Here is a 21,704-nt window from a genome sequence, read left to right as displayed (position 1 = left end):
CATTCCCTTGAAGCAAATGGGTCATGAAAACTGTATTCTGTCACAATCATCAACTTCATGCTAACAACCAGATCTTGCTGGGGTGCTGCTCTTGCAAACTTTGAACTCCTTAATGATTTTATTACTTCTTCCACGATGAAATTCTTCATATATAAGTTGTTGGTTGAAAGTACAACTGATGGATCACTGATCTTAGGATTCAGACCATTAACAGCGGGATCTTTCACTAATCGATCTAATTTATTGAAATTATGCTTCCACCATGTACCAAATGACTAAAATTTATCAAACATCATTATAAACACATTTACTCACTTCTCTGATTTAAAGACAGAACAATCAAGATTACTAATTGATTATTGATCATAATCTTGTTGAAGCTTTTGATCATGTTCTGCATTTGCTAAACCAATTCTTATAGCAGCAGGAAACTTCTAGTTAGGGAGCTGCATTCACTTTCGAATCTCTCCAAAAACAAATCCCTCCATCATCTTACAACAAATTTCTTTATTCTAACTTCTTTTTGGGTTCTCCATGCCTGAACCCAAAATTGCTGCAGCCTCGGGGAAAGGAGCAATAACTTTTAGCTTTCAAGTCACCTTAACAAGTGTTTATCATGATGATCAGATGTCAAAAACGATTAGATTTAATTTTGTGAATACGTATAAGAAAGTGATTTTGTGTTTGAATCCAAATCAAAATGCAAGGTGAACCCTGAAAACCTACACTACTAAGTAAAATGGAGATATACCATGATTAAATGGAAAAAGAGCATGATAGAGATGTTTAATTGAATTCTATCAGTTATCAAGGATGACAAATACAACTTTGAACCTGATATAAAAAGGTTTGATCTACACCATTTATACAGCAAATTCTCATGTTTTTAACTAAAACAAGAGACTAAATAGAAAATGGTATTTATATTCCTAATCTCGCCAGGAAACATTTGGGCAATCATAACTTGGTTCCTCATAAGATTATAGCCCATTCATGCAAATATCAAATGTTTATCCTAGAATGTCAAGGTTGTGAAGAGACTTGAATTGATAAAGTAAAGATGATCTAAATAATAATATAGTTAATTGAAATTGAAGTCCAAACATTTGGATTACTTCATCTGATGGAATCTCATGGACTGCAAGACCGACCTGAACCAAGCAGTTCGACCCAACCCAAACCATACTGAAGCTAGCCCAAGATGATTCAGCCTCTCGGGTTGGCTCAACACTGGTTCATAAAAATCCATCCCTGATCGCCACTGTTCGACTTCAAAAACCCTCCCAAGCTTTACTCACTCGCTTGTTAGCTTGCGAGGGTTTCACGCTCATCTCACCCTTGCCGACCACTGCCATCACTCCAAGATAAATCCCCCCCTCCCTCCCTCCCTCCTCTCAGTTGGGGTTTCTCTCTCTCACCCTCTCTCTTTCCACCTCTCTATCTCTCTCCCCCACCACTCCCTAAAATCCGGCATACTCCTCTCTCCCTCCCCCTCCCTCCATCCCTCACTCAACTTATCCCTCTCCCTATTTCCAATACACCCCGAAACAGTACAGTACGAACATGTACCATATTAAATACAACCTCTTGCACCAGTTTGGTGAATCTTGCTCTATCTCAATCAACAACCACGATAACCATCATCAAAATTATTTTGATCCAGAACATGTAAACTAGCTTTTTGCTTAATTTCTTTTAACACCTCAAATGCAAACAACGCTTATGGATATCCATTTCTATTAGCATTTTCTTGAGGTTCATTGCCAAAAATTTTAGGGCACCTTGTTGTTTATAAGGCACTTCTTTGCTTATCCTTGCTATTGTTTTTCTATCAAAAATTGTTCAGCATGCTCTATCATTAATTGCCTTGGAAAGTTTGCCTTATTGATCACTTGGTGATGCTGGAGTGTTATTATTTTTTCCTTATTGATCACTTGTTGATGTTGGAGTGTTATTAACTATGTTTGAAGAGGATCAATTACGCAGGCATTTTGTTATCAATTTTATTGTAATTTGCCAGGTTTATTCTTAGGCTACATTTTTGGTAGTTTTCTAATCTCTATATTAAGTAGGATTCATATCTAAGTTCTGTTTAATGTATAGTTTGGAAAGGCAGTCAGGTCAGATCACTAAGATTGTGTTGCAGGTTTTCCAATATGGGTTGAGGGAAATCCGAATCTTGCACTTTTTTGAAGGCTTTTCCTTTTCTGAATTTTAGGAAGGTCTTAATTTGACCATCAAGTTAGGAACCAGAGGTCTACAATAGATGAGGTTCAAATCTTTAGTTTAAACAAATTGGATGAAGAAACTGATGACATCATTTGTTTTTCCCCTTTATTCTCTTGTGGTGTCATTCCATAACAGATGTGTGAGGCCTTGGTTTCTTAGTGCTATGAGGCCACGAGGTTTTATCTTTCTGTCTTCCTGTATTCTCCTCCTAATCTTCTGTGTTTTTATTTTTTAGTTCTCAATTCTTCTACAGCTAGTACTGCTCTCTTTTCCTCTATTTGCGCTCTTACTTTCCAGTTTCAGTATGGTATTTTGAAAATCAAAACTCCAATTTACTTTTCCCCTGTTCTAGTGTTTCTGGGTTATCACCAATGTCCAAACCTCCCCTTTGCAGCAATCTGTCATCATTAGGCCCAGAGATTAGGCCAGCCAGAGATTAAAGATTAGATCCAACCAGTCCTGAAAAAAGATCTACAGGCCCATAAAAATCTAATAAATTACTTCCCTTTAATACTAAAGCCTATTTTTCATCGTGTCCCACTTCTAACTCCAGTTGATGTCTAATTTGCAGCAGCATAATAATTATCTTTTTAACTTTGTGTACAGTCCCTGGCTTTCTATGCATACTCTCTTCATTTTCCATTAATCCTAACCAACATTTGTCCTTTGTCTTCATTCCAAAGCCCCTGTTACCTAAGCTTGTCCTGCATGATAGGCCATGGCCACTTGTTTTAACCTTCAACCTCCTATGCAAGGATATTCAACTTGTAAGGCTAGCATATTTACAATTTGGTTGCTTGCATTGCATGAACATCTAAAGAGTCACAAAACAAATAGCAAGGTAAACGTATAATTTAATTACAAATTCCACATCATAAAAGCCCTCATTTGGGGTTATTCAGGGTTTCGAAGACTTAATCTACATTTGTTAGCTCTTACATAGAATGGCTTTGGACAAACCAGATGGTCTAATTGCACATCACGACCTAATAACATGTTCTCCATCTTTGTAGACAATATTTGCATTTCTGTTGGAAGCTGTGAAAATCTTCCAAAATGTAATTGTTGTTAAGCAAGGCTCTTAGATGTCAAGATATGTTTTACTCAACTCGAGATAATAATCTCATGGATGATTGCTTAGATAAATTGTCAGCTTACCACTAGATCACAACAAATTAAGATGTTGAGGAAGAGTCAACAGTGTACACTAGGCCTTAACACTACCCCTCCCATGTGGCCCATGAAGGCACAAACAAGTCAAAAACAACTCAAGAACAACACAAGTAACAATCAGGAATAAGTCAAGAGAAGAAGAGACTCAAGATAACAAACAAATGGTATGACAAAAAATTGTCCTAAATGGAGAACCCATAATTTTTGGCTTTGTTATCATGCTGACTAATCATGAGACCCCAAAAGCTTAAGCTAATAGAAGGATCAACAATGGATATCACGCTTAAACTTTCACACACGTGCAGCCCCGGACCATGCAGGCATAAACGAGTCACAAACGACTCAAGGATGACCCAAGTAATAACCAAGAGCAAATCAAGAGAAGAAAAGACTTGAGATGATAAATGGTGGCATGAAAATGAAGGGGCCAGAATGTGAATTTGAGCCTACAATCTTTGGCTCTGATACCAACAAATAACTAGACCCTAAAAGTCTAAACTTATAGGAAAAGGATCAGCATATCAAGCTTAACATCCCACCTCACAAGCAGCCCAGACCATGAATGTGGAGGGATGACTAAGTCAAGACAGACCCCAAAAGCGATTGGAACCTAAGCATCGAAGCGATTGGAACCTGTAGCATTCAGCAAACCTAAGCTCTAATACCATGTTAACTAGACAAATGAACCCAAAAGCTTAGGTTGATGCAGAAAGGGTCGATAATGTATATCATGTTTCACACCCATCTCCCTCATCGCTCAGACCATACACATGGAGAGATTTATGAATCAAGACAAAAGAAAATTAACAAGCATAATTAAATAAATAAATGAATAGAGGGGATTCGAATGCATGGCCTCCAGCATATCTGAGCTCTAATACCATATTACCAATCGACCGACCCCATGTATCCTTGCTGCTACATACAACCATGTTACCAGCAAACCAATGTTAACTATCCTTGTTGCTACCATGCAACTATCAGCTTTTATGCTTCATCTCCTGACTCCCAAAGGTGATCTGAAAATTCACTAGTGAAGTACCTACAAATAGTAGTATAAATTTGTTTGAGGATTTGTCTTCTATGCTCTACATGAAGCAACCATCTAGGATTCACCTAGACATGGAAAGAGTAGGCAGAGAGAAAAGATGGAGAGATCCAGATAGAGAAGTGTATTCATCTCTAAGATAAAATATATGTGAAACCTGAGGGCACAATTTGGCATACCATAATAGGTTAAACTGAAACTGGTATGGACTTCATAGAACCAAAGTTTAGAATTTACTTTCTAGTTTTGTAACAGGTGCAACATATAATGCTAGAAAATACTTCGATGACAGAAAATATACATATATTGTCGCACTTATTCTTATGCAAATTAAAAGAGAAGCTGAGACCAGACCTGATCGATAACAATAAATGTACTTGATTCATCTTTCTTCTGGAGCTGCTTAAGTAATTTAACAGCAGTACTGTTTAAAGAAAAAAAAAAGTATAAGTACAAGCAAAACATTTATAATATAAAAACTAGTATTACATACTCTGCAATGTTGTATTGAATGCAATACAAGGCTATTCTACTGCAGCCATCAAACCAACTGCTTGAATCATTCAACTCCTCTAGAAGCTGAAGCAATCTATCTAACTCTCCTTCAGTTCGAAGGTGTTCCTGAAAAAGAAGATATTCATTATGTATTAAAAGAACATCAGACTTTGTCCTCTATTTCATAATTGCATGTGTTGACATCAGCAAAGCACTTACAATGAGGCTAATGACAGCCTTGGGCTCAGGGCTGCATCCCGCTTGCTTAATTTCATCATATATACTAAGTGCATCAGATATCTGCCCATTTGAAGAAAGGGCTGATACAAGTACACTTTTAAAATCATTTAGGTACTTGTTTGGAATGTCACGATCCAAGACAATCTGTGATTAAACAAGACAGTGTCAGAAATATTTTGGATATAAGCAGTGGAACCTGAAATGTTAGTAAAAGAGAGAGAGAGCAACTTTTAAAATGCTTTTAGAAGCCCATGCAAGGAAGATTAACCAGTGGATGAGAGATTGAACAAGAGTTTCCAAATCCATCACAAAAATAAACTGTGCAGGTTTGTGAGGCAGAAGCCTCATAATTTTGGTAAAATGAGTATTTATAAGTTGATCATCAAGAACATATCACATTGATGAGCCGCCTCCAAAAAAGCATCAAAGAAAAGGCAGTTAGAGGAGCAGTTTGAAGCTATAGTTGGGCCCAATTAGAGGTCAATCCCTTAGGCACCCTTTATGCATACAAGTAAAGACAGAGAAAAAGTAGGGGCAACCTTTTGGTCCCCACAACTATCTTCCCTCCCATCCCTCCCTCCCCACTCCATCTACCAACATGACTTTTTGGAAAGAAAGAAGAGTGAGAGTCGAGGCCAGCCACTTGGAAGACTTTATCTGATCACCTAGATGAGCACCCACAAGTTTAGAAATGAAGCCAAGGAATCTCATTTTTCTAATCATCATAGTTCCCTATAAAGAGGATATGAACATGCACCAATGATTGCTGTGAGTGTAGTTTCAAGGTTAAAGTTGAAACTCTTTAAGGAGAGTTTATTTCTCATTAAGGACCAGCTAGCTAATCCAATGATTAACAAGAGATTGCAGATTTTGCTACTTCCCATTCTAGCTTTCCTCTTTCATGTATGAGACGTTAAAATAATTAAACAAGGATTAAAAAAAGAGGATGACAACAACCTCAGAGAACAAGTTTGAATTTATGTTTCAAAGTTTAACTATGGAGTCTATTTTCTAAAGCAATTGATAGAAAAAAACAGAGAAAAGGAAAAATGTCAAGTTACCATAGACCGTCAGTCTCATACCACCTATGGATTACTAAACCAACCTGAACTAGGCAGTTCAGCCCGTACCGAACTAAACCGACACTAAGTCAGAACAATTCACACGGTTGGTTCAGTTCACCATAAGAATTATTATTAAATAGTACATAACCCTCCCCCTACTCCCTACTCACTTCGAGAGCCCTCCCCTCTGAGGCTCTCCGTAATTCATATTCGATGCTTTGAAGCCCCCCACCCCTCTCTGCGGTTCAACTTCGATGATCCAAGAGCCTTCAAGGCTCTCCTCCGCTTGCTCTCTCCCTCTCTCTCATGGCGAGCTCAACTCAAGGAGCACCCAAACCCTAAGACCCACTTCTCCACTGCCCCCAAAAGAGCACAGCCACCCAACTTGATGGATTCCTTTGCCGCCAACGCATCTCCCAATTTCAAGTCCCAATTCGAGGCCTACAACATGCGGTTTGTAGGTGAGTAGAAAACTCTCCCTCGATCTCTCTCTCCCTCTCCCCCTCTCCCCCTCTCCCTATCTATGACTCTTGATTTCAGGATTTTCTCTCCCTCTCTTCCATTCTCTCTCGCCCTCCCTCCCTCTTCCCCCCTTCTCGCTCTCCTTCTCCCTCCCGCCCTCCCTCTCCCTATTTCGGTGCGTCCCCAAACAGTATAGTATGGACCCGTGCCATGCCGAACCAGTCTCCAACCGATACACCCTCCAGTACCAATTCGGCGAACTTGTCAATGTTACCTGGACATTTAGGCTGCCGAAGAATCTAAGTGTCATACATGATATTGGCAAAAAAACTAGGCATGGGGACAAGACATGCATGCATGCACACACAAACATACATACACAGATATATACAAACATTATATATATATATATATATATATATATATATATTTGAGTAAGAGAGAGACGGAGAGAGAGAGATTTGCTAGACACTTTACGTTTACTACTTGTAAAAGAGTTAATAGTTCTAAAATCAATGATAGGCCATCCAAATTGAAGAACCAAATCATTAAACATGATCTACAGTACAAAAATGCCTAAAAACCAAAATTCAAATGTTTTGGTGGTGTCTAACATATACATCAGCTTGGTATAAAATGGCATCAAATGCATTAGCATGGTAAAATACATGATGGGGCATATAAATTGAAAATGAATTACATAGATCACGTTCTAGACATTTTAAAACATGGGTAAGATTTAAATTCACCATGTTTTGATGATTAGATCATAATAAAACATAGTATCGTCCTATTAAAACCAAGGTCAGAGGAACCAATACCGAAAACCGTATCAGTTCTCTGGCAGCACGAGTCGGTACGGGCCGTGTCGGGCCCGTACCGATAGAGAAAAATGCCAGAGCCAGAAAAGGAGAAGAGAAAAAGAGAGAGCAAGGGAGGGAGGGAGAACGAGCGGTGGAGGATGCCGGTGGAGGGCAGCGGGGGGTGGCAGAAACAAGGGATGCGGCCCCGGCCTCCGGCGCCCCCCCGCGACCCTCCGCTGTCATCCGCCGCCCCTCGTTCACCCTCCCTCCCCCGCTCGCTCTCTCTTTCTCTTCTTCTCCGGCTCCGACAGCAAGCCGTTTTCAATAGCTGAATGTACCGGTGAGCCACCGATACGGCTCGAAACGGGCGAAACCAGCTGGTTCAGCTCAGTTTTACATTCCTTAATTAAAACCATTCAATATTAAACTTTCTTGATGATTAGGTTGGAGACCACTGAAACATTGAATTACGATTTCTAGGAATTTTTATAGATTACACCATGTTTCAATTTTTTAGATCTTAAATTTTGATAGCTATCATTGCTTTTGAATCATCAACTTCTTTTTCAAGGAAGTAACATAAAGTGTTTAGTCCAACGCATATATGAATGTATTTATGTATGTATTTGTGGGTGTGTGTATATATATCTATATGCATATGCATATGAATATAGAAACGCACATATACTATAACTATGTATATATATGTAAGCACATATGTACATAATATACATGTATCCATACAATAGCACTTATGAGGTCAGTCCTCACCGAACCGTCCCAAACTGCCTAGTTCAGAGCGAACCGAATCAAACCAAATGGTTATTGACACGAAACGGTCGATTTGTTTTAGGTTTGAGCTTTATAAACCCTCGCTCACCTCTCTCACTTCACTTGGTTAGCGATTTGTCATCGCCGCTACCGCCGCCAACGATGACAATGATGACTATTATGCGTCCCTCTCTTAGTCTCTCTCACCATCTCTGTTCACTCTCGTCCATTTCTCTTGCTTGCCTCTCGCCTCTCAATCACCTTGGCTAGTGTTTTGTCATTGTTGTGCTGCTGCCGCCAACGATGACAACGACGATCCAGAACATGTCCCTCCCTGTCTCTTGCCCCTCTGTTCTCTCCATTCTCTCTCTTGCTCGCCTCTCTTTCCTCCCCCTCCCTCTCATTCTTCCACTCCCCCCGCTCCATCCTCGTCCCCTTGATTGCGGTATAGCTCAAGTCAATACAGTATGTACTAATACCTACAAAACTGGTCGCCGGCTAGTACAATGCCCAATACCTGCTCGGCGAACCTTGATTTGGAAATCCCTCACCTATCCATCCAGTGGTCAAAAACATGCTATGTGATAAATATAGACATATGTAATAGTACTAGAAAGACGAAGAGTAGTGCTTTTGGGGTATTCTATGATAGTCTGATACTTTGGTTACTTACAAAGAAATTCTACAAAATAATAATAAAGCCTGAAGTGCTGCTTGTCTTAGAATGTTAGTCAATAGAGTCCCCGGAAAACAAGGTGAGTCTAGCAGAAATAAAAAGGCTAAGGTGGATGCAGTAAATTTAGGAACAAAAAGGTGAGAAATAAGTATGTTAGAAGAGCAATAAGAGTTGTACAAATTAAAGAAAAATGTGACCAAGAATTGATTAAACTGAATATTAATAATGGAGGTTAGATATGGAGAAGCTTGAAATAATTCCAGAGATATGGAAAAGCTTAAGATCTCTAGAGAGGGCAGCATCCTAAGCAGAAAATTTCAGCAGATAAGGAAATTACCTATCATATCTTTTAAATTCAATATTTTACTGTTTTCTTTGCTGGGAATCCAATCTTACGGTGAAGATAATATATGTTGCAGAGATTCATCTACTGCTTTGGTAATTCCAACAGGCCTTTGACACTTACGATTTGTCAGCAAGAATGAGTTAGATGGTCTGTAGTTGAAGCTAATTTTGAAAACTTAATTTCTGGTGTTAGAAGTTGCTCTTAAACCAACACAACAATATTTGATCAACCTAGTCAACTTGTGGACTGAAACTGAGACTACCGTCAGTATAAAGAAATGATTATCCGCTTCTAAGGTGGCTATTTAGTTGGTATTTTAGTTTGCATGATTGTTGTTTTGAAATACAAATAACGTTGACCTACAGTATTTCTACAAGATACATGGAGCAACTAGAGATGAATGATTGAAGAGTGAGATCATGCAGATTTACATGTAGAAATTGTGACAGGAAGGAAAATTAAAGAGTAAAAGGAGAAGAGAGAGCAACAGAGAGATAGAGAGAGAGATCGTGAAGTAATGAGGACAACTTGGCTGTAATTTCTAGCCGGATTCTAATAAATGAAAAGCTGAATCTTTTCATGCTAGAACTTCACAATCTTTTGCAAGAATTTTTTTTTGAAATAGAACATCTTCATCATGGAGAAGGAACATTGTTCCATGATCAATTATGTTTCATATCCCCTACTCTGTTTCATGATCAATTATGTTTCATGCCCCCCTTGAAACAATCAAATAATGATTTGGCATCAAATCACAAACCAATAGTTATACCAATAAGAAAGCAAAGACTCCACTAGCTGAATTACAAACCAATATAATTTCAATAAGGGCCTTATGTTCCAGTCCACACTGGCTAGCATATACCATGCCACATCGAGAATTCTTTGCAGATGAAGAGATATCAAAGAGGCATATTACTTACCAAACAAATCCTCCATCTATATATAAACGTTGGTTCATCAATTCCAGCAGCTGACAAGGGCATAGTACTGAGTACCAAGCAAACTGCTTCAAATCACTAAGCACCAAACAATATCAAACTTACCAAGCCTAAAAGAAAATAGCGTCCTTTTACTTCTACCTATTTGAAGGGTTCCTATTTTGGTTTTGTGTTTGGAGCATTGTATACCGTACCACACCAAACTGGATAGTACCAGACGTACCGTACCATACCTATTCGGTACCAGTGGCGTACTGACCCTCGGTACGCCAAAAAAATTCTGTACCATACCGTGCCGACACTATGCTAATGTGGCACCGATATAGGGTCCAGTACCGGTACAGCGAACCTTGGTTTTGGAAAGCTCGTCGGAAGGAAGATCTTGCAAACCCAAGCCCCAAATCTTGAATTTTTGACAAATCGAAACCAAGAATATATTCCAAGCAAGATGAGGCATCCTCCACACCATTCGTTTTATTTTCTTATACAAAGAACAATATATTGTTACATTTTAATGTAAATGCAAGAAACAACATTTTTCTTAAAATTATCACTATCAAATGAAAATTTTCTTTGGTGCAATGGGTTCTAGAAAAAACCTTCCTCCCTCCCCATAAATAACAAGCTAATTCAAAAAAAACTGATGATATAACCTTTCATTTAGGTCGTTTTTGGGCTACCTTGATCGCATGGTTATTGGGTTAATTTTAGGGTTCAGGTTGGACCCAACTATACCTGAAATTGATGCAGTTTCAAAAACAAACCAACTGCATTTCTTTTCAGGGTGATTTTTTCTGTATGTTGTTGCACAAGGAACAATCTATGAAAGTCACAAAAACAAAAATTAAATTTCAGAATTAAACTGATTTTCAAATCTTTTGTAATAAAACATCAGAAAATGATATTTTTTGAGAAAACATGAGTGTTCCTAAATTATCATTAAATTTTATAATCTGTCATAAGTGTTGTATAGTACTAATTTTAATTGTTTAGTAGTGAACTGTATAGTATAAATGATACCGTGTGATTTTTACATGGTATCAAAGTGATCTGAGGTGACATAAGTAGTCATTATGTCAATACTTCCATTAAACAGTTCTAAAGAACGATAACAATTTAGAGAGATTTGCTAGAGTGCACTGATAACTTAAGGCTTTAGTTCATTTCATCAAGAAGGATTCATTCAATTGATCTGAAGCCAATAAGTGATGTCCAATGACATACAGTTTGCCATTTCCACAATTTTCAGCCACCTCTTTTGTCAGGTTATCTGAGTTAAGGCCATAAAAATCTACTCCATATAAAAATGATGGCAACAGTCCTTCACAATTATTTGCATACTGACCCTTCTTCGCAATGGCTATAACCCACAAATACTGGACCCCAGCCAAACTTATTAGAATTCAATGAAGCCTATGTCCTCTGCAAGTCATGAAGGGTAAAAAAATTAACAACTTTCTTTTAATCACCACAAATTTTCAGATACATATTGTATTCATTGATTATTATGTTAGGTTGGAGTTCCAGTCATGCAGATTTCAGGACATGGTGCATTTATTGTTTATGCAAATACCTTGGCTTTCCTCTTTGCACTCTCTGGTGCTTATGTTGATTGCCAATCCTGAATCTCTATTTCAAGCTCCTATGATAATATGCATGGTCATACTCAAGCTGACTATATTAACCTTCAAAATCTGGGATATAGTCCCAAAATGAATCATTTTCATTCACCTTATAAATTAGCATTGTGTAAGTTCTGTTCAAATCAACATTTCTATTGTCGTGTCCAGGGTCGGCAGAATCATCCCGAATTGGGTGGTTCCGGTCGTATCGAGCCGTCCCGGTTGTATCGAGCCATCCCGGTTGCATCGAGTCGTCCTAGCGGCGGACCGGAATGGTTCCGGCAATGGAAACGAAACCCATTGCTAGAGGGAGAAAAGGAGAGGGAAAGAGGGGAAAAGAGAGAACGGGCGGGGGAAGGAGAGAGAGAGAGGGAGGGAGACCGACGGAGGGTGGCAGAGGCCGGCGGAGGGCCCGCGGAGGACAGCTCCCGGACAGCAGGCGGAGGCCACGGCCGTTCTCCTGTTTTGTTCAAAATAGGAGTCCGACTGCTAAAGAATTTTGCAAGTTTTATATGATGTTTCACGGCTAACATCACTTAATCACAAATTTTTTTAGCGGTCTGACCGTTGTTTTAAACAAAATAGGAGAATGGCCGCGGCCTCCGCCTATTGCCTGGGAGCCGGCCTCCGACGGCCCTGGCCTCCCTCTCTCTCCCCCTTCTCTCTCTCTCTTTTTCTCTCCCATTCGCTCTCTCTCCCACCTCCTCTACTGTGTCGGTAGGCACGGCACGGCGCGGGCCCGTACCGACCCGTGCTGTCGGGCAACCGATTTAGTACCCGGCACCGACATAGCAGACCATGGTCTTATCCTTTGCTTTTTAAAAAAAAGCTAAGGAGCATTTTTTATCCATCTTCAGCATACCAATTGTCGAACACTTGGTCACATAGAATATTAACCTACAAGCATCTTCGTTTTTCCACCATTACACTCATCCCTTATTTCAACCAAGGTCCACCATACCGATTGTACCGATGTACCGGTGGGCATCGGTATCGGTACAGTTTCGGTACTGTACCGGCGAAGATCCAAAAAAAATACCGCGCAAACACGCGCGCGCGTCCACGTTAAATGCCACAGAATGGCATTGAATATCCCGCGCGGGCGCGCAGGGCAGTGCGTCAGCTTGTGGTCACAAACTAAAATGTGAATTTCAAGTAGAGTAGGTATAGATCAATGCATAATTGGACTTGACCAATTGGACCCAAACAGATACTATTAGACCCAGGAAAATTAGTGTAAGATATAAATGGAGTCTCTTAAACTTTAGGCCCAATGAATTAACCTGAGAAGGAAAGGCACCAAGTGAGTGTGTTGTTTCTACTTCCAAACCTTAGATATGATGCCAATTCAAGTGGTTCCAGATCAAACTATAACCAGATCAAACCCAACTTATTTCTTACCTTAAGTCATCCATGTATCTCATATGATCAAATTTTCGTACACAAATAGTTCACAAAACCAATCTAGTGATAAAATGATATATGCATTAAAACTTAATCTAATTTCTGTAAAAATAATTATCTACATTATCCTGATTGAGAAATCAAGCACTACAATATAAGGATAAATTCACTGCTGCATCTATATGCATGCTATGTTAGTCTCTTATAGAATTTTGGTCATAACATGATAGCTTATCCTTGCAGCACCTGTAAGACTTCTAAAAGCCAGATAGTTTCCAGCTACCAAAAATAAGTCTCCATGGACCACACTATGAATTATAATGACCTAAGAGCTCATCCAAGAAGGCTGGCTAGAAGTTATTACTTAAGTTCCTTGGTCCTATAAGTACACAAGTTCTCACAAAACCAATTTGGAACTAAGCACGCACCTACACAGTCCTCACATGCTCTGCTTGTTTAAGCCCTCGCATCCTCGCCACACAATCACAAAAATCACAGCTAGCTCGTGGTCAACCTCAAAAGGGCTGATGCTACAGAGTTCCCTAGTCCACATGGGCCATAAGCTAGGTCCGCTCTAATACCATTTGTAAAAACCTAGGACTCAGATAGAAAGACGAGTAAAAGGATTATATGGGTTCCTTGACCCTGTATAGGTATCAAATATCTCTCCAGTGCATGTCCAATGTGGGACTAAATATACACCTAAGCAGGTCCTCACATGAACAACATACATATGCAACAAGAGCACAACATGAATTTGGCAAGCATGATTCATTAGGACTATGATATACACATGAAGTAATGCCATACATGAAAACTTCGTCAAGCAAGTGCATCTACTATGGATATTTGCCGCATGGATATCAATGCTGGATATTCCACTAGTAATTCATGCATACATTTATTTGTACAGAGGTTATACTGCTTCATGGAGGTCAAAACTTAATAGCACATTAAGCAGTAGTTGCATTGCATGCATACATATAAACACAACCCCAAAGAAATATATCCATATTTGTAACAATACCTCTTCACATTCTAGCATATGTTGTATAGGTCCTTAAAGCTGGATATGGCCGGGTGTATTTTTGAGCATTGTATTTATTAAGCATCCATGTTGGCATTTAGATACCATGGTAGTCAAATATTGAGATTGGGAGGTCAAATCATACTCCAATGCATTGAACCAAGGTTCGCCATCTTGGTATCGAACCTCATACCAGTACCATCCTATTACATTATTAGTACGCGATACGGTACAAGATGGTAAGGCGTACTGAGCGTTGGTACCGTACGAGACAGCATACCGATTTAGTACCAATATGGGACGGTATGTCTGGTACCGGCTGGTACGGTGAGCCTTGCATTAAACAATCATATGCTATTAAATGGTAGATGTTTCTTAACAAACATAACCTTCAATATGTGGAAACGTGTTCTGGATTGAGGGAGAAAGAAGCAAATCATATAACTGCAAACTCATGCAATATTATAAGAACATATATGTCATACAAAATTAGTGGAAAGAAGTGTGCATATAAATGGCATCAATTACCTCTTTTGCCATTTTAAAATTTCCAAAATTTGCATATGCATTTATAATTGCCATGTAGACATGCTTTGTAACTTGAACCCCAGCACACTTCATTTCCTCACGATACTGCAAGCAGTTCAAAGATAGAATTCTATTTAGAGGACTAGGCTGACAAACCATAATCTACAATAACTGTAGCATCACAGATATTCATATAGATTCACGATGAGCACAAAATAACAACATAAATCCTGTCAAGGTGTGGATGAATTTTTAGGTCACCATAATGACTAGCATACCATGCAGAAGGATTTAATAAGTGCCATGTGATGGACACAAATGCACAGAACTAAAAGATAATGTATGTGACTGTGTATAAAAAGGGCAGAGAAGGAAAAATAGAATTAGCGTAGGGACCAGAATTAGGTGCATCACATTCCAGACAATGTGTATTGTCCGTATACTCTTCCCAAGAATTGCACCTCCACTGTCATAACTAGATTGCAACTTAAAAATGCATCTTTCATTAAGCACATAAAGAATGGAAGAATCAATGGCAATAACAATAGTAAAGGGCAGTAATTTGCATCAGAGGTAACAGTTATTTTCCTGTACGACTCAAGTGAAGACATAGTTAGCAGTGCATCCTGGGATGTCGTTTCTCCTACACCTTACCTAACATGATGAAGAAAAAGGTTAGGGAGGAGGAGTACTTCTATAGATTGATGCAATGGCATGATCTTACATCATGGAACATAAGTTAGAAATGTCTAATAACTCAAAGGGTCATCATCTTCAGAGTTGAAATCAATGAAGAAAAGAAAACATGGTGATTGCAAGAAAAATTACTGCGCCACAAAAGCCAGAATGTATGAAGTCTGCCAACAAGAGAACACATAAAGAGGATAACGTAATATGATTCATGTAGCATGTGCTGATATGTTGCTGCAATGTGCCCCAGGAAAAGATGGAAACAGTACGCTCAAGGGAAATGTCAGATGTAGAAGCTTCAAGCAAAAGTAGCACTAGATAGATGCATTACAACAAACATTTAGCTTAACAATGAACAATTTTGTCACTACACTTATTGCCCATAATCCTTATCACGAACTGTATCTGTCCACAAAAACATTAAATATCCTCACAAACACCATCAAAGCTCTCTTAGACCTCCTGTCTCTTTCCCTTTTTTTAACCATGGATACAAATATGAGACTCTCTCCTTATTACAGCCTTCTATATTCTTTTCTAAACATGCACCCAAGTTAATTAATCCATTAATTTATCCTCAGTAAGAAAAAAACCTCAAGACTTACGTAATTTATCATAGTGTTGCTTAGAAATGCCATGCTGTGAAATAGCATCATGATGCACCTTTACATTTGTAACCTAACGGAATAACAGCACAGTAAGTTTTGCAAAAAGGATTACCAACATGCTAAAGCAACTACATAAATGGTTCGCCAATGTAATTACACATTCATAGTGTTCCAACATTTTTTTCAGTAGCAACATCACTAGAATAGTCAAGTGGCCATTTTATCTTAGGGGTAAGGAGGAAAATTGAAATCCTTATCATGAAGTAATGCAGGATCCATCACTGTCTTTCTGTATCCAACATTGATACATAGGACAGTTGGACCATATGTGGATCCTTACATTTCGATATTGTTACATAAGATGCTATAAAGAAAATAAGATATTAAATGGAACAAAATTAGACTTAGAAAGCTAATGCATATCACAGAATCTCAATCACTTAAATAATACCTGATGCAGTCACTGAAGGTGAGCTTGTGGATGATTTCTAGACCAAAAGCTTCCAGTAATCATTAACTGATCTGGTTTAGTCATACAAATATTGGTTGATTAAGTGATTCATGTCTAATTAGTCTTAGCTCTATTAATTGAGTCAATAGATGGATCCATGTAATTTTTCATTAAACTCCTTATTCTTTTGTTACTTTTCAGAGCCCTTAAATTAGTTGAACTAATGGATGTTTTGTTTTATTTTTTACTTGGTCAACAATTTACCGAGGCATAAAGCAATCACTGGCTGGTAATTCAGTTATAAAGGGAGCAGCATTTTGGTCACAAGCCACTTCCGGACCATTTAAAATAGTGGCTGCCCCACCCCTACCCCAACCCCCTTTCCGTGAGCGCCATAAAGGTTTGAGTAATGATGACGATGCATGCAAACGAAGGTAGCAATTGTTCCCCATTTCAGTGCTACTTTTTACTACATGGAGCTGGGTGCGAGGTCCTCCGAAGTAAGTTTGCATACATGTCTTTCTTTATTCATCCACTTTCATTGTCTCAATTAAAGCTCAATCATGGAGCCTGGCTGCCCTAGAGTGAGTGGATTTCTCATCTATTTGCCTTTTACATAGTATCCTTTATAGAGACAGAAAATAGTATCCTTTATAGAGACAGAAAAGGAAGTAAAGCATAACCTCAAATTGGCTAACTTACAAGTTCAAATAAAATTAATTGCATGGAATCTGAAGTGCTAGGAGGATACAGAAAAGACAGAGAGTGTCATCAAAACAAGGAATTACAGCTACTTCAGTATGAGTCACAGAAGTGCCAGATCCCAATACAACAGAATTGACTAGTATCACCTGCCATATCATTGGCTACCTTAGCATCTATGTTTGACCTCAAGGGTCAGGAGAAAATATTGTCATGTTCTCAAATCAGTGACTAAAAGTTTCCATTACATTTTTCCTATGAAAATGAAAACTGGCGGGTTCCCATTGTTTCCTCTAAATAGAAGTTGGTGACTGAAGGCTTACAGGCTTTTGTGGTTTTGCCTCTTAGCTAACTTTCTCCATCATGTAACTATCCAACAAAGGACAATCTGATGTGACTGCCATATCAACATATTTGATAAGCAGGATAATTCATGAAGTCATTACAATGAGGTTAATTCATATTTCACCAACACAGTCATGCTCACAAATCAAGGAACCTTTCTTCTGTATCACAACTTAATCCTTATGAGTTATAACTAACCCTGTATGGATGGGAAAGGGCTTTCTGGTTGTGCCGTTTAGCGCAAGACTACATGCTAATTCATCCTGTAATCTTTTGTAACACAGCATGGATTGCCCTAATAAGCTTTGTCATATCCCGTATAGCCTTTTTCCTTCTCCTTTCAAAACATATTAGTCTGCAATAAGAACTGCATTAGGTTTCCTCACTGTAGACGAAGGTTGGGCAACAAGATGCAAGGTCTGGAGGCAACAAATAAAACACATTTTACCAAAGTTACATCCACATCAAGTCTCACAAAAATACACTCATCATTTGGGATGTGAATGTTGAGTTGCAAGTGTTGATAGAAAAGCTCTTGAGCATATTTAAGACAACTGTAAATGATATGCTTTTCCTTTCTGTGAAACTATGACTAATTGAATTGTCATTGTTGTGCCTAAAGATGATTATGGACATAGCTTAAAAGGTGTATTGAATTGAAGGCTTCTGGCATTTTCAGCAATTTGCCTTGAATATTTCCTTACATATTATTGATCGCTAGGTTTGAGGGACATACTTATTATTGTTTGGTTGATAGCATTTGTTCTATACTTTTATAATCTAGTCTTCTTTTCCACTATTCTCAAAAAGATAATTCTAAAGCAACAGGAGAGGATTCATGAACTGCGCGCATCATCATTTGGCTGAAAGTAAAAGGAAGCATATATCCCTTCCAAAAAATGTTTTTTTCTTGAGGGAAGGACTGATAGAAACAAGTTGCCTGAGGATAATTGACTAAATAAAGGGGTAGAAGATGATATCAGCTTTTTGTATGGAAGGACCGCAACCTATAATGTTAGAGTGGGTATTTGGAACAAAGCAAAGGCAGCAAGAGAGGATGGTAATGTGGATTTAGAAAAGAAGTCAAAGAAGCATATAGCGACTCAGAGTCATATGAAAACAAAAACCATTCCATAAGATTCCTTAAAAGAAAAGGTATCCAATATAAGCAAGCTGGCAGAAAAAAAATGAAGTAACAGCCTTAAAGGTTAAAGTAATCAAGAAAAGATAAGGGAAATGAATGAAGAAAAGAGAAAACGATGAAGATAAAGTTGTAAGCAGAGTGCTTGGAGTTAAGCCTGATGCAAATGAAGCGTATAGTATAGAAAAAGATGACTGTCATTAGGACGTTAGTCAGACATTAGTTTATACAGCAGGTGGATAATTGTGGTTAGAGAAATAAAATAAAGATGTCTAGGATAAAGGTCAGAAAAAAAGGAGGAGGAGAACAAGACAGATGACTGCCCAGGGTTAGAATTTGATGGAAAAGGCTAGCATATTACCTGGGTGAGTCAGATTAGTACACAAGCTGGTTGGCAAGGGAAGAAGCTTCTCAACAGATGGATACTACGATACCAAGTATAATAGTTTCAAAAAAAGATATGGGGGATAGAAGGAGAAGGTTTTGCAAGAAGAGGAATATATAGCCTCATTAGAGCTGCTATCACCTATGCTACAGCAACAACAATCACCGAGAAACATACCCCATCAAGTCAGAACGACTATAAGGGACAACTATAAATAAGGTGGCTCTGAAAAAGGATTGTGCGAGTTTAACAGCTAAACATCAACTTGAAGATAGAGGGGAGCACCCCAACAAGGGGGAAAAGTACATTAAATAATTGCATGCATTTTCAATAAGGGGTTAAAAGGAAACTTATATAATAGGGGTGCAAAAACATAGGTGAAGAGACTAAGGTGTGCCACGGCATTTCCATCCCCTCTCTTATGCTAACTATGCTACTATTACAATATTGCATTCAAGAGATTAACAACACCAATAGGATCCCCTATAAATCCATAATTTATCATTATAACAGAAATAGCAAGTGTTCTTTGCCCAGTTCACCCTATGATGAACTATTTTGGACACAAAATGATGGCTATTATTAGCCACTGCAATGGGTAAAAATGGACCATGATGACTAAATAATGGCACTATGTGCTTTGCTTTTGTCGCAGCTTACAAACTAAAATATATTTCTCTGAATGAATAATGAAAATGTCAAATGGCAGCCATTATTTCCATTATTTTAATTACTATAATGAGATAGCCTTGATTTTATTTTCCTAGACTGTATTACTGGAGAAATAACATCCATTTACCCAACACGTCTACTTATCTGAGGTTTGGTCTAAAGATCCTTCTCTGCAGTCATTATAGGAAAGCTAGATCCTAAGTTAGATAAAACCTCTTCAAATTCTTCTATACTACCTAGGTCATAGCAATTATAAGCCTAACCAGCCTCCTTGGCCCTTGGACTAACGAGATGCCCTTATTATCGGGGCCACCCTTGGTCAAATTTCATGGCCAAGGAAGTTCAAAATACATAAAAACATCCATATCTTCTAGTAGAATAGATTTTAGTTAGACTTGTATTCCTCATGTTTTAACTCAAACCTTCCTATTCCAAGTTTCACCTTAGAGTTCTGAAATCTGCTACATTAATCTTTTTGCTTGCACTTTATCTACTGTCTGATACTCTAAATTTGTGCAACAAAGAAAATATTGATTATGTGAACCTAGTTCCCCTTTAAGTTCATTTGTATATGTCTATAGAAACACTTCAGTAGCATCTTCCCACTTCATGCTGCTCTAATCTTATAACAAGTTCAACATCTATCTCTCCGCTCTTTTTATAAAAAGTACATCCCACAAGTCAAAAGAATAGATTTTATGAGCTTCATGTCCATTATAATGCTGACCCCTTATCTTCTAAGCTTCCTTTCTAACAATTCTCCATTACAAAGTGATGATATTTTAGAGGTAGACAATAGTATTGATGATAAGTTGCAACTAATACAAATATGCCATGACTAACAGTCCCCACAGATCCATGCTTACAGAAGCTGTCCTGTTATCACACTTTAGATTTTAGAAGTTAAACGTCCTCATGTAGAATAATGGTATTGGTGATGCATGTACACTATACCATGGTAACAATGGAGCCGAAACTAAATAGCAGAGGATTTGTTATTCCATATAATTCATGAATCCAAAAAATAAAAAATTACCACCATTACAAGAAAGAAATGACTGGAACATGTAAGTTTCTATTTTCTACGGCGAGCAAACCTTGACAATATCCTTCTCAGATTCACAATTAGATATCAAGTAACTGAAAGTCTCAGAATCTGGTTTTATATTTGCATCTTCCATTTGCTTGAGAACCATCAATGCTCCACGATTATTTTTCTGAAAGAAAGGAACCATCAAAAACCAAATCAATCAGAGATAACATGTAACAGGATGGGATATAAGGTCCCAATAAAATGCAAGAACACAAAACAAGAGCTAATATTTAACAAGAATTCTCAATTAGAGATCAGAAAATAAACCACAAGCTTATTGTATTAGAACTATAATCTTCTTCCATAAGTTTCACTCTCCCCAAATCCATGACAGGAGGATGATCGCCGTGCAATTTCTAAATAAAGAATTCCATGATCCAGGATGAAAACTATGCTGCAACAGATTCAGAAATTTTAAGACAAAACCTGATGGTAAGGGTACATACATCTACAACAGAAGGCTTTTCTCTGAAAAATGTTAGCATGAATGTTAAAGTGACTATGAAGACAATCAGAAGAAATCCTGATCTCGGAATAGGTTTCAGTGATAGAAATCAAAAGCACTTCAGGCCTTCAACTGACTTCCATGACCATCTTATGTTTTCTGTTTTTCAAAATATTAACCGCACTAACCTTTTCCTAAGCTCCCCCTTTCTCCTTCATTCTGTATAAATCTTTAATGCATATAATCTATTTAGCTCCCTCCCTCATAGGATCCACATTAGTAGCATGTTAGGAAAAACATCACTTCAAGCTCTTCAGCAAACATAAAAAATTCTTTAATCATA

General features: G+C 38.2%; 1 protein-coding gene across 2 annotated transcripts in view; it reads right to left on the bottom strand.

The window, feature by feature from the left end:
• LOC103715506 (pentatricopeptide repeat-containing protein At4g04790, mitochondrial-like) overlaps positions 1 to 21,704 on the bottom strand; it is an 85,009-nt gene that overhangs the window by 9,150 nt on the left and 54,155 nt on the right. For both annotated transcript variants that reach the window (XM_088702978.2, XM_088702977.2), the window contains exons 10-14: positions 20,921 to 21,040; positions 14,830 to 14,934; positions 5,165 to 5,329; positions 4,944 to 5,071; positions 4,805 to 4,874 (exon numbers count right to left, since the gene is read on the bottom strand). In XM_088702978.2, coding sequence (XP_088559104.2) covers positions 4,805 to 4,874; positions 4,944 to 5,071; positions 5,165 to 5,329; positions 14,830 to 14,934; positions 20,921 to 21,040 — 588 coding nt within the window. The remainder of the gene's footprint in view (positions 1 to 4,804; positions 4,875 to 4,943; positions 5,072 to 5,164; positions 5,330 to 14,829; positions 14,935 to 20,920; positions 21,041 to 21,704) is intronic.

Source organism: Phoenix dactylifera, chromosome 8, assembly GCF_051530095.1.
Source record: "Phoenix dactylifera cultivar Ajwa chromosome 8, Ajwa_hap1_PhDact_Kaust_v1.1, whole genome shotgun sequence".
Classification (NCBI taxonomy): Eukaryota; Viridiplantae; Streptophyta; class Magnoliopsida; order Arecales; family Arecaceae; genus Phoenix; species Phoenix dactylifera.
This window is presented reverse-complemented; position numbering and strand designations above follow the sequence as displayed.